The following is a 14,070-nucleotide window of genomic DNA, read 5'->3' as shown; positions in this document are numbered from 1 at the left end:
TCGTGCCTAGTCTAATCATAGGTCCCACTCTGTGACTCTGGGTAATAGCTTGCTTAATCTCCACCACGGCCCCAGCAGCGCTTGGATGCCTGGCTTCATCTTGGGGGTGCCCAGGAGTGGACATTTCACATGGAAAAGCCAGGAAGGGTTCCACAGCGGTATGAGTGCAGCACCGGGACCCCAGTCGCGTGGGCAGCTGTGCGCTTTACAAATACAACACATTTACATTTTATTTACATTTACATAAACCCTGACATGGCTCCACCCATTTGGACTGGAGATGTGCCAAACCGTCTGGCCTGCCAGGCCACAACGTAGTGGTGGTTTTGGCAGAACCCCCTACAACAGTTTGTTTGTAGCTCTTACTACTTTCGTGCACAGATCTATGAACCTCTCAGACCTTTGTACAATGTTCTATTTGGACATTCCTCAAGGTAACCTAGGATCCTAAATCCCACTAGTCTGTCATACTCCTGTTGATCCCTATGTGCACTCTGTCAACCTGTAACATCATGACTCCATCAACACAGTGTTCCTTAACTCATTGCCACCAGTACCAGACACCAAGAATGCTTCAAAGCACATCAAATTAAATATGGACATGAAATGTCTGAACTTCCAGGCGGAAGTACACATGAATCTCACCTGCGTAATAATTCCTTACAATATTACCGCTGTGATGGGTCATCTTCCATCCTTGTTACATGTACATGTACATGTAACCATCGTTCTACAACATGCCTCGCCAATTCGCTCCCATGTAGTTCGTAGTTCTAAAATTACTTCCCACAATTGTATCCATTCCATTTTCCCTGACATCATCAGATGTGCCAAGTTCTTCTAAATTGAGTTAAATGCAGATTTTACCACAACATTCCTTCTGGTCACCATGCCTTCTACATCAACATCCCTCCTCCTTGCACCACTCCTCAACACCTTTTTGCATGTCTTCCAATATAATACTCTTGTGGAGAGAGCCAGTGAGCCTTTTGCCAATATCCATGCTCTGATAACCCTGGTGCCCACTTTCCCATTGGAATTAGGTCCCCACCTTGCCCTATCTCTGGTACCAACCAACGGAATCTTGAACACTGTGAATGAGATAAGACAACAGCTACCATCTTGTCCTAAGCTCGCAAAAAAGCATACTTGAAACAATATGTTCCTCTGAAGGCAAAGCAGTATTAGTTCTCCCAGTAGCCGCTGCACCCACACGCGTGGCAAATATTTTCAGTAGCTCTATTCAAATATTTTTCCGTAATAAGGACCAATAAAATAATTTTGGGGGGCTAGCCTGGCTTTACTATGATGATGACTTCCGGTCAGAAGAGCCTACATTAGTCCAAATCATGGGGTAAAATTAACGGTGTGCTGTGGTTGTGGAAGAAGACCCCAGCTTGACCAGTGCTTCATTCTACCATTGCCATTTGTGCCCTTTCCAGGCCATCTAACCTCTTGGGTAGGAAGACGGGAAATTAGTGGTCCACCTATGTTTCCTAAACTTCTCATTACTGGTGCGGGTTGACCTTTTCTGTCAGTCTCCAGTGCCAGACCTGAAGCCTTATATTATCACCTTCATTTCTCTCACAGCTCTCTATAACTGAGACATCATCATCATCATCATCATCAGACTTCACTATGATGTGTTCAGTAATTACCACACAGCCTGACTGCGGCCCCAGTATCCTATTCACTCAAGTGGGCCACAGGCCTCCGATCCCAGGTCCAAGACCTGCCTGGTGCATATCGACTGATCACATCGACTAATGATTGACATCCGGCACTGTAACGGTATTTGGAGTCCCTCCCGTCCTTCTTGAGGTGGGTGGTGCCCTGCCCACTGCCATCTTCTCTTACCCTCGGCTGGGAGTCTTGCTCCCTGATCCTGGAGGCGTTCACTTAGGCTATTCTGCTCTTCCTTTTCTAGAATCCTAGACTGAAATATGGAACACTCCTTATCTGAGGTGCCTGCCAAGTGCCCCTCATGTCCACTCTGTTATTCTCATGCCCATGTCTGTGGCACCCCGGTCTCTGCCCATCCTCTGTGCTGATGTCCAGACTACTCACTGTATACTCTCCTGTGCCATCACCCAGTGTGTTATGAGTAGACCCAACAACCACGTCCTTTTCCCCTTTCTCTCCAGCAATTTTGCCTCTTTGTGGGGCCAGCTCTTCTAGCCCTCACTTTCTTAGTTGAAAGCCTTGTTGTCATCTGTCTTGGGAAGCGTGCCCGGCAGAAGGGTTTGCTCGACCTACTCTCCATCTGTATAGCTCCCTGTTCCTCCATAGGGCTTATGGTCATCTCAGTGAATGGGCACCAGCCTTTTTCTCAGCTTTTCGTCCTGTCCTTGCACAAGAGGAGCAGGCTCTATCCCAGGAAGAAGGTGGAGGTCCTGCACCCCATGATCCCAGAGTAGACCTGCCTCCCCCCCCATCCTGGACATAGACTCACATGCCAGGCCTGCAGCTGGCACACTCACAGATGGTCCTACCCTGTACCAATGGCACTGTGGGATCCACCTATCTTCTTGTTTGCCACCACAGAGGTGGATTTCCAGGCATCTCCCATAGCTGAGCAGGGGGAAATTATTTTCACCCAGCACATGCACCTGACTCCGTGAGTCCCCCAGAAACCTTAGCCGGAGAGGTCAGTTCCCTATCTGCTGTCCTGGGTCAGTAATGTGAAATACTAAAGCTGGTGCTGATTCTCAAGGAATCACAGGACAGTGCACAGTAGCACCCCCATACTTATCTTCTTTTCAGGGCAATTTCTATGAGTATTAAGTCATAAATATGTTTTACGCAGGTCCAACCTATTCCTTCACAGCATATTTTCTTACATTGTGAGCACCAACTACTTAAAACTGGGAGGTCAGCCATGCTGGGAGATTTATAATTCTTGCAATGAGAATGTGTGGCTAATCACTGCAAATAGGAGGTACAACATGAGTGGGCTCTCTTTTAAAAGGGAAAGTTGCCAAATATAATAAATATAAACACAGTGCACCCGAGGAATGTCTGGAGAGAAAGTCTTCCATGCCCTCAGTGGAGGAAGTAGTCTATATACCTTGAATAGTCAAGGGGCCTTTTTGAGTGACTCCTGTTGTACACAGCCCAGGACAAGGAGTAACTGAATGGCATTAACTACATGTGGCATGGCTAATCCAGCACACTAATAACTGGAATGTTTTAGGAGATGGAATCAGCATTGTTTAATGATATTCTATAGACTGATATTCATGCACCTGTAAATAGAGTTTGCTAATCCTGTCCATGCCTCCCAATTTATTTACTGTATGTTTTTTTTTGTAATGTTCACAGTCCATTTTAAGAGTACAAGGACACAACTGCTGTCAATGAATGGCCAAAAATAAATGTCATATACATGAGAGTGAAAGGCTTTACCTCTCCACAGCATTTCATTTTAGAAGAATGGATTTTATAGGATATTATAAAGAAAAGATTTTGATAAAGGTAAGCATATAAACAGTTATTCTCTGCCATTGTATATAAATGTGTTACTGGAAAGGTGCATCTTAAGGAGTGCTAGGATTTTACTGGGCTTTCTAAAAGAGGTTGTGGTCAGTGAGGGTGTAAATGTTTTTCAGATTGAACTCCCATTAAAGCATGGTTCAGACAGTAGCTAGAAAGGTGACAGTGCTCCACGTAGTTAAGACTGTTGGGCTTTTTATATATGCTGTGGTTTTTCAGAAGATCTGGTCAGGAGTCTTTCTATGCCTTTCCCTAATTTCTGCTACTAGGAAGATGCCAGAATAGGTTTTACGAAATGGTGGCAGTGGTGGGTTTCAATTAAACTGATGCCTAAAACAATTTTCTAAAACTTGTTGCAGAAGTGGTATGGGTCAGTCCCATGCTTAAGTGTAAAGGACTATGGGGCAAATTTACATGCCCCTATCGCCACAGGAACGTCACTTTTTGTGATGTTCCTATGGCGATAAGGACTTCGCCTTATCTCCAAGGCAGTGTTAGGCCACTTAATGTGGCTTAATGCTGCCTTGTAAATAAGGCACCCTTTCACGCTACACTTAGCATGAAAGGGGTGGGCAATGGGTGTTGTGGTGGGCGAACTGCCGCAACACGCATTTAGTTTGATGCTGCCCCCTATTTACAAGGGTGGCGTAAATAGGAGGCAGTACCAAAATTAAGATCAGGGAAAACCTGATCTTAAACTGGCGAAACAAAGAGAAATGCTTGTTTTCTCCTCTTTTTCGCTGTTTGTATGTGTACTGCATTGTGCAGCACACATAGAAAGAGCAAAACACCCTTAATGATTGTTTATGTGCAGGAAGGCTCACCTTCCTGCACATAAACAATCATTAAAAAATTACGATTTACAACTTCTATGTGTGCTGCACAAAGCAGCACACATAGAAGTTTCAAATCGCCATTTGTGCTTGTTTATGCGGAGGAAGGGACACTTTCCTGCACACAAACAGTCATTCCCTCAATGCAGGCACCCTTGCACCACGGTGCAAAGATGCCTGCATTGGCGTTAGGCAGCTGAATTTAACTCCAACTCTAGGGAAAACGGAGAGATGTGCCGTATCTTTGTAAATACGGATCATCACTGTGTTTTCAGCATGGCGGAGAGTGGCGTTAACATTTTGTGCTTAACGCGACACTCTGCCGTTCCCTTGTAAATGTGCCCCTGTTTCTAATAATAGTTATAAAAATATTAGCAGTTAACAGTATGAATAAGAGAAACAATTACGCAGATGCTACAAAAAAGATTACCTTTTACCTTATTGTTTAGGACATGCAATTTCTGTTAGAGCCTGAAACATTGCTGAGATTTTTCATTCTCATACAAGTAGGTCTGATCATTTATGCATTCGAGTCCCATCATGATAGAAACCCGAGAGCATATTTACAAGCCCTGTACACCGCCGCACCATTACTTTTTGTGATGTTCCCATGATGCATAGCTCTTAGCCAAATCTACAAGCCCATGTAAAGCCACCCTACGTGGCTTTTCATGGCCTTGTAAATATGGAGAAAGGCAAGGCAGCGCAAGTTGCTGCCTTGCCTCATTTTGCGTGAAAGAGGTGCTCTATGGGTGTTGCTGTGGGTGTTACCACCCAACACCCATGGAATTTGACACTAACCCAGCTTTACACCATCAGGTAAACCTGGGGCAGTGCCAAAACCATATGCCTTTATAGAGCAGGCGTAAACATTTCTTCTAATTTTTTCCTCATTCTGCAGCACATATAGAAAGAGGAAAATGCCTTTTGTGATTATTGTGGTGCAGGAAGTTGCCTCTTCAAAACAACAGCAGACATGCTTGCACAATGGTGCAAGTGTGCCCGCGTTGATGCACGGCTGCAGAAATGTGCGTCAGCACTGGTTGACAGGACAGGAATGCACTGTATCTTGTAAATACAGAGCATTCCTGTCCTTTCGAATAGGTGTAGGGCAATGCAGCAAAATGATTTGTGAAGCTGTCTATGCCAATTCCTTGTAAATATGTCCCCAGGCGGTATTAAAATCTTAGTGCAAACAAATAAGCAAAAATCTGTAAAGATAGACTCACGTGAAAATTCTGTATTCAGAGAAGTCAGGTGCACTATCTTTCGAAGTAGTAGAAGTACAACATCCCACAAAGAGCTACCAATGTTAAGATGCTTAGAGTCCTTTTGAATTCAACTATCTATAATAAATCCCATATCAAATGTGGATGAAGCTCCAATGATTGCCAATACTTCAAAAAGCCACAGCCTTCACCATCATACAATCTACGTAGCTGCAAGGCAGACTTGCTTAAACTGCTGAGATGAGGAGCCAGTGTGACATTTTAATAATGCAAACATTCGCTTTGTTTAACAGAGTCCTTTACATGGATAGTCCCCTGGTAAAATGAAGCTGAGGCAGTCTCTTTATATACTTATGATGCAAAATAGCCAACACCATTCTACAGAGTTCATTTTATAATCAATAGTGATGCAATGATCATGCATTTGTCATGCCTTGTTTCCTCCAAGGGATGGTCCTTTAGGATGTAAGCAAAAATTTATGTGTATAGGAAGTGAAATGGGCCAAAATTAGGTTGTGTTCAAGTAGGCCTAAGAGGCCCAGCGACTAAGGAGTCAGTGATCTGGACACGGTTCATAGGTTATAATTGAGCATACTGATGAAGAAGGACTACAGCACAATGTTAGGTCTATGAGCACTGAGAGGCCCATGGCGCCTGACTATTTACAGACCCAAACTCTTGGATTCTTCCGGAAATTTTCCTCATGCCTTTGATCTGTTTCCTTTATTGCATATCACTCACAGCCAAAATGAAGCAGATAAACAAAATGGAAGATCTTGAACAATTGACTGGGCTGCACTTAAGAATGTTTTTGCACATTAAAAGATGCTATTTAGACTGTCCAAAGCACTTGATCGTACTTCACTGAGCGCCGTCAATCGCATTCTCACTTGCTTCAGGGGAATGAGTGAGCGTGTGTGTAAAGATTTTTTAAAGCACATCCTCACCAATACAGCATTATGGCACTGCCACTGATCGCGTACTTCAAAGAGGGGGACTCTCCAGATGCAGATATATCTCACCAAAACTGAATAAGACCGCATAAGACTTCAGACATGGATACATAGCAGGGAATCAAACATGGTGCTTTATAAACTTCCTCGGCATGAACCGCAGGCTACTACAATAAACCGATGACTGATTTCGGAGGACTCTCATTCTATACTATATGGATGGGCAGTCAAGTTATATCATTTGAAAAAACTTGCCTGATATGATTTAGAGCCCTGAAGAAGTTCCAGTAACATTTGGAACGAAACACGTTGGCTAGATTTTAACCTTTGTGCATTGAAGAAAGATAACAAAGGAAATATTACGAATTTGTATCGGAACTTGACTTCTTTCAGGTGCACCTTCCTATATGTTAAAGTCTCTGAAAGCAGACCTGATCTCTAATGTTCCAGAGCCTTAGAACCAAGACTGAAAATGTCCTCCCATCACACCAAGTCTACCGTAAATTGGGAAATGAAAGTAGCAGCTATGAGGAAGAGCAAAGAAGTCACACGCAGACATGCCTTGTTAATCTCCCCCCCGCCCCCCGAGCCTGTTGGAACCCAACCCATACAAAGCTATATGAGCATGGTTGTGGGACTTGAACTGCACCTGTTGTTCTGCTGTGCCACTGGGAGCCAGTGCAGTCCCTTTTGGGCCTCAGAAACCTTATCAAAATGCTTGGGTTACAGACCAAATGTACTACCATGTTTGCAATTTCTTGTAGCTTCTGGATGAAGTAGGCTGGTAGACCCACATAACAAGCTTTTGCACAGTCAATTCTGGACAGAATTGATGTGTTGACTGTCACTGCTCTTAAGTGAGGAGGAACAAAAGGAAGCCGTCATTCTGGCCTGATGGAAGCATGACGACACCACCACATTGACCTGGCTCTTGAGATTGAGATCCTTATCCAGACAAAAGCCGAGACGTTTGACTTTTTTACTTCAGATATAGGGATTGGAGGTGCTTTGATTCTTTGCACCAAGAAGCAGGAACCCACCTTATATTGTTCCCCAGGACCGAACCTTCTATTTCTGAAGCATTGCATTTCAAGACCTTCTTACTAATACACCAAAGGGTGACTGAGCAACACATAATGCCTTGAATCTGTGATGGTAGTTGTCAAACTCTAGAATTTGCTGGAATCACCTTGCATGTCACTACATCTAGTCCACAATCCTAGATGGTGTTAAAAAGGGGTTGCATATAGATAGTAAAAAAGAATGGCAGACAGAAAGAAGCCCTGATGGACTTCACAAGAAAAAGTATGAGACTTGAACTGATAAGTTGGCAGATCCACTGACTGACAGTGTGGTATCAGAATATCGTTATCAGAATACCGTCTGAAATAAATCCATGCCCTAAATATTATTTACAAAAATATCGTCCCATTGGAAGTAATACCAAAATATAAGCATTCAAAAGGACAATATTTTTTCAAATCATTGGACACAATATTTAGATGATACTTCTGACAAATGAATTGCTCCCTACTAGACAGAAAAGAAGGAAAATAACCTCTCCCTCTCCCTGTAGACCAACTGCTACCAATCGACAAGCTAAGCCTAGCCTAAAGTCCAGCAAACTTTAATCATTGGCCATCCCTGGTCTAAAGCCCATCCGACTAAGATACAAAAGTTGGTTGTCTTTTCAATAACTGGTAAGCCGGTAAAGTATTTTCCCCAATGTTAGCAATCACAGAATGTAAAGATATGGGTCTATAATCGGACCCAATGCACAAATTCAAATTAGACCTCTTGAGGTGGATTTGACTAGCCCATCGTTCCACAAACTGATCAATACAGGAGTCATTGAAGATGCAAAAGTGTCTTTTAGAGAGAGAGGTGGAACAAGAATTGAGTATATCTTATGAGAGCATAATTTCAGATCTATACCTTGTTTTTGCTTCTGGAAAAATCCGGCAGTTCTATCCAAAACTGTGCTCACATGTGCTGAACAAGGGAACAACATCAGGCTCACTGACCCTTAAAAGATCTTGTATAATGAGAAAAAATGGAATGGGACTAATTTACAGTGACCATTCTGTGACTTTCAAGGCAGGGGTCTTTGGTCAGGTGCTCCCTCTGGTCGCTCCGCATTCAAAAGTTCCAAGATAATTCTGATTGCACTGCTTGAAAGGTACTGAAATCAGTCAGCGTCTATTTCCGAAACCTATCTCACTGATCAAAAATATCCCTGAAGGCTTTCTAAGGAAGTCAGGTGGCTAATAGCTGACCACGTTTTTACGGGATTACATTTTTAGCCCTTGGTGAGGTAACCACAGACTCCCTTAAAAGAGACAACATTAATTAATGCCGGGCTATGCGCTCATATCATAACTGTTCATCGCCATGTAGCTAATGGAATGGTGGCCAGCTGCATGACAGAACCTAAAAGCTGTCTAAAGATCCCTGTGATTAACCAAAAGACATCTCATGGCTGGACAGAGATTCCAATTATCCCCTTCCCCGAGGCTACCCTGACTTCTTTCCATTCAATCTTGTGCTTGTCATCGGAACTAGAGATACGTAAACCCAGGCATATGTTGTAGGTTGTTCGAGACAAGAGAAAGAACTTTCAAACTTCAGAGGTGTACGAAGTTCCATCAGTGCTAAGTATAAATGTGCAAGCTATTGTTATATGATATGTAAGATAACTCCTTATAAATGTGTGTTACAGCTACTTTTATAGACATAGTGAATCTATCGATGATATATCAAATATGAAGAAATACCGAAACGTGTGATTGCATTGAGGTGAAGGACAATCATTGCACTTCCTGATAGCACTTGACACACAGTGGCTGCATCACGGTTGTCCATTGTTGGTCCACGAGAAGTCGATCTGTGCTAAATGGTCAAGATAACATCCTCATGCAATTTATGTCAAATGAATGCACATAGGGATCATTTGCAAGTTAGAGGTTATCCTGAAAATTTGCTGGGGATAGCCCCTCCCTCCAAATGGTGAATGACGGAACACTCTGCTCTCTAGTTTTAGCTGGGGTTTTCAGTACTGCTGTGCCTGTTGCACACATGTACAAGGGAGACGTGCACAGTGGGACACACAAACACTGTAGTCCAACAAAATGTATCCAATCCAAGCCCAAACACGTGCTCAGTAGGTGTATGAGGCACACAGGAAAACAATAACAAAATGATAGGGGCACTTGCATTCCTATAAATCAGAGAGAGAGAAGTGAAGAGTTCTGGTGACATCATGAATCACAAGGCTGAAGGCTGAGTGGCTTGTAAATGTCAAAAGAACCCTGAGATTACAATAATCGTTACTCAAATATGTTTGTGTGCCTGACTGTGTGTGCATCGGGTTATCTATTTGTGTGTACATAATGTCAAGCACAATGAAGTTGGAAAAGGGGGAACAGAAATAGATCATACCTTCTGTTTAGAACAGATAACACAAGAAGGGTATTTACCCATGGAATATTAAAAAAATTGTAGTAATATCTGCACAAAGGTTCAGGCAAAATTGTCCCAAGAACCTGCTTATTAAATACTCCAGGGTTATCAATGATTCCATCACCACTACTTGAGTTATCAATGAGTTCATCGGCACAACAACTTGACAGGGCAGAACACTGTGATGTTTATTTTGGGCACATCCACTCTCTTACCCGAGGTTTCGTCCACTCTTTCATCCACTACGTGGTCCTTCTGGTTGACCCATTCGCTGTTACACTTAAAGTAGATCTGAGTGGTCGGCGTGGCTTTACAATACAGGATCACTGGCTTGTTCTTTACCATGTAGGCTTCTTCAGGCTCAATGAGAAAATGAGGCAGAGGCTCAGGTGGATCCGAAGGGAATGTTTCGGGGAGCTCATGAAAGAAGTCATCATCTGCAAGAGAGACAAAAAAAGGAACAGAATTTAGTTAAGCTGATCTTAGTGGCATATCACAGCTTTTTGACATTGACAGACAAAGAATCATGTGTTCTTTAAAGAATTTTCCTAAGAATGTCACATTACAGCTCTTTTAAGAACATAATCTGGTTAAAACATCTGATGACAAATGGATGAACATGCCCAGTGCATAAATCATGCCAAGGCTTCTATTTGCGAGGAATACAATCAAACTTAATCTAGTGCATGCAGGGGAAGAATTCCTTAAGCAATTCAAGACAAAATACAGAAAAACAATTGCTTACAACCCTGGCTAGATTTGAGATGGTACTCAAAATCTAAGCAGGTGGGTCGGTCTACAAAATCTGTTCAATGTAGGGCCATCTCTAAACTGCCACAGAAGCACAAGAACCAAGAAGGCATGAACGGGCATCAGAAATGATCGTTCCATTGTGTGCGCTCTTAGTCTGTGTTGACAGGAGAATGCCTTTAGTTGCATATTCTGCTGTTTAATGGGAAGATCCCAGAAACCATACTAATAGGTTGTCCTTCACACTGCGCGACAATGCTTGGTAAAAGTTTCATGTGTACAGATCTGGACCTTGACAAAGACAATAGGGAGGTTTGAGCTAGTGGCACCGAGATATATTGAAGTTCATTTTAGACTTTGTTAGACATCAACATACGTGAGGAGCTATGTGTATCTATAAGTATCTAATTGTGCTACTGTTAGACATGCTACAAAGAGTTACCGTGTACAGCAGAGAGGCCCGGAGATACAAAATCTGGCTCAAGGAAAAAGCTATTTTTATCAGCAAATCTCATACAGTGTACCTGCTAACCTTAAAGTGTCCAACAATCCTTCGATTGGACAGCCAGGCTTTGCAGTGTTATGGCGGCAAGTGGCAAGAGAAATCTAGCTGCTTCAACACATTTCTAAATGGTTGAACAGCTAAGCTCTCGCAACCACAAATAAAGTTTCACAATTCAATTGATTGATGATATACAACACAAAAAGTAACATAGAAGCAGATCCTTTGGTGTGAATCCTGTCCCAGCAGGATTGGGTTTTAATGGGTCCAGACTTGAGAAATAACAGTCAGCCGACACGTGTTTCGTCGTGTGCCGTTGAGTCAACACGACTCTTCAGGGCTGAAGGTATAAAACACAAAGTATGTACATTTACTGGTACGTCAATTTACAAGTTTGTACTGCATATGGTGACATAAAGTGCATCATACATGCAGTAGTGATATGTGTACCCACTCGCACAAGGAGTGGATGTGATGAGTGAAGACTTTCAAAACACTGCGAGTGTCACACTCTACGGAAGTGAGTTGGTTGCCGAGAGTGATTGTGCCTTTCGGTATAAAGTGACTGGTATTTCAGTAAAAAATAGTGGCAAGTGTTCTCGTGCACACGGTGGTCCTGTCCTTCTAGGGTTGCAGTGTGGTGAGAATAGGTTCGTGAAAGCAAGCAAAAGTGCAGTGAACGTTTCTTTTGTGACAAGTTCTTGGTATCAAGTGGGAATAATCATGTGTGGTTACACACTACGTGATATTTTTGAGCCAAAATTCAGAGCGATAAGTTAGAAGCATGCTCTCCATATTGCGAGTAGTATATTACCTTAGAGTCAACCCTTACAATGGGGTTGAGTGAGGTCTGGGCCTTATAGCGGTGTACCCTTTAGGTAAATTGGCGAGATGCTGTCTAACCAAACGAAAAGGCAGAACAAAAAAGGGGGTGGGGAGAAAAAAGAGTAAAACACAATCAGGAAGGCATAAAAGGGCGGAGTGTGATACAGTCCGTCCCTGGAGGGTTAGACTGAAAATAAAAAAATAAAAAGAATAACCAGGATACTGGAAAGGAAGTGTCCTTACCACTAGGAGTAGTAGAATTTTAAGAAATTTAGTTGCAAACGGATGGATTATCCTGTGGTTCCGAAAATAAAGTCACGTGCTAATCGACTAGTGACGTCTGTTTCTTAGTGGTATCAGAGATTTCCTGGTGCAGGGCCTCTAGTAGAGAAATATGATTACAAAACACCAAGGTTAGTAAACCATGGGTGAAGAATTGTACAGTTCACATGACGAGTTCAGGAAACATAATGTGTAAGGATGTAGCGTTAGAAAAGTACCTGAGTTAAGTCATGTAAACTACGAAAACCGGGAGGGGATCCATAAAGAAGAAAACCATGGAAGACGGGTGTGCTTCCTGGTTAGTGGTGAGCTGAAACAAGAAAGGTTTGCACCAATTAGAAATTGCCCAGCGCCGCTGTAGCGTGTTGCTCCTGAAGTCAGGAAGCCTTCGTTAGAGGGGGTCTGTTTGGTTCCTAGCGCGTGGGCAGCCACTCACCTATTAATCGGTATCCCTCCTCCGTGTGTTCCCGGTGGCCGTCTGTCATGAACGGACCCTGGGCCGGAGGAGGAAATGACGTTATATGGGCAGAAAATTAAAAACCGACGATGTTCGGGAGTTCGAGGAGAAACGGTATGCGAGCGGCCGCCATCTTGGAATGGTAAAATAGTGCACGGCGAGTGTATCAAGGTCTCCTATCTGGGAATCGTAAAGCGTTAGGTTTAAGCAGGATTACAATATTCCGGTATTGGCATGGAGGGTCCTATTATGGAAACGATAAGTTTTTGAAACGCATATGTTTCACGGGGACACAGGGTGTAGCCCTATTTCTGGGTAGAATCTAGAGATCTCGTCCTACCTGTGAAGTAAAAACGTGAACTTGTCCCATCCCACATTAGGGGTGCAAGCATGCCAATGTGACAAAGTGATAAATTCAACTACACACCCCAATTGCAATTGGGTGCAGAGAAGTAAAACTGTTAAAAATTCGTATATCTTATCCCTTCATGTACGGTATAACATATGCCTCACTATTCATGGTGACACATCAGACAAGTACAAATTGTGTAAAGATAATCTTAGAAGGGTGACATCACAGAAATAATCATTAGGATTATACAACACACATAAACTGCACATTCCAGTCTGTAATCGGAAGTATTGTTGATAAATCCTACAATGGTGGCCCTCTCACTTACCCACGTTAAAATGTGGGCTGTTATCACAAAGGTAAATACGGTTACGAATTATCAGTGTAACAGCATATATTCCAAGCTCTGTCTGCCACAAAAGTCTGTTCTAAATTAGTCCCAGGTGACATGGACTCATTAGAATTGAGACACTTCAGGTAGTGTGTGTCTACTCGGGGTAGAAAGCATTGGTTTTCATAGGTTAGGAGCCCCCTTAGGCTACTGCTTAGTCGCCTAGAAAGTACTGCATCTCAGGGTCGTAGTTAAGCCCATGTTCCACGCTCTGAAGGCGCAGTATCCATGTGGCCTCTCTGCGTCTGAGTGTCAGTTCCCTATTACCCCCTCGGATATTGAGGGGAATCACATCAATGCCAAAAACACGTACTTTGAAATCTTCCTCCGGGGGTTGGCACTCTGCTACATGTAGGGCTACTGGGTACCGTGGGTCCCTTTTCTGTATTGCTCTCATGTGTTCCCCAACTCTATCCTTGAGTGCCCTGATGGTGCTGCCGACATATATTTTGCCACACTTACATTCAATCAAGTAGACCACAAATTTCGTCAGACAAGTAACATGGGCTTAACTACGACCCTGAGATGCAGTACTTTCTAGGCGA

General features: G+C 43.1%; 1 protein-coding gene across 2 annotated transcripts in view; it reads right to left on the bottom strand.

Moving 5' to 3' along the window:
• UNC5C (unc-5 netrin receptor C) overlaps positions 1–14,070 on the bottom strand; it is a 441,641-nt gene that overhangs the window by 174,922 nt on the left and 252,649 nt on the right. For both annotated transcript variants that reach the window (XM_078676216.1, XM_078676217.1), the window contains exon 2: positions 10,182–10,403. In XM_078676216.1, the coding sequence (XP_078532342.1) occupies positions 10,182–10,403 (222 nt within the window). The remainder of the gene's footprint in view (positions 1–10,181; positions 10,404–14,070) is intronic.

The sequence above is a fragment of the Lissotriton helveticus genome, chromosome 2_1, assembly GCF_964261635.1.
Source record: "Lissotriton helveticus chromosome 2_1, aLisHel1.1, whole genome shotgun sequence".
NCBI lineage: Eukaryota > Metazoa > Chordata > Amphibia > Caudata > Salamandridae > Lissotriton > Lissotriton helveticus.
This window is presented reverse-complemented; position numbering and strand designations above follow the sequence as displayed.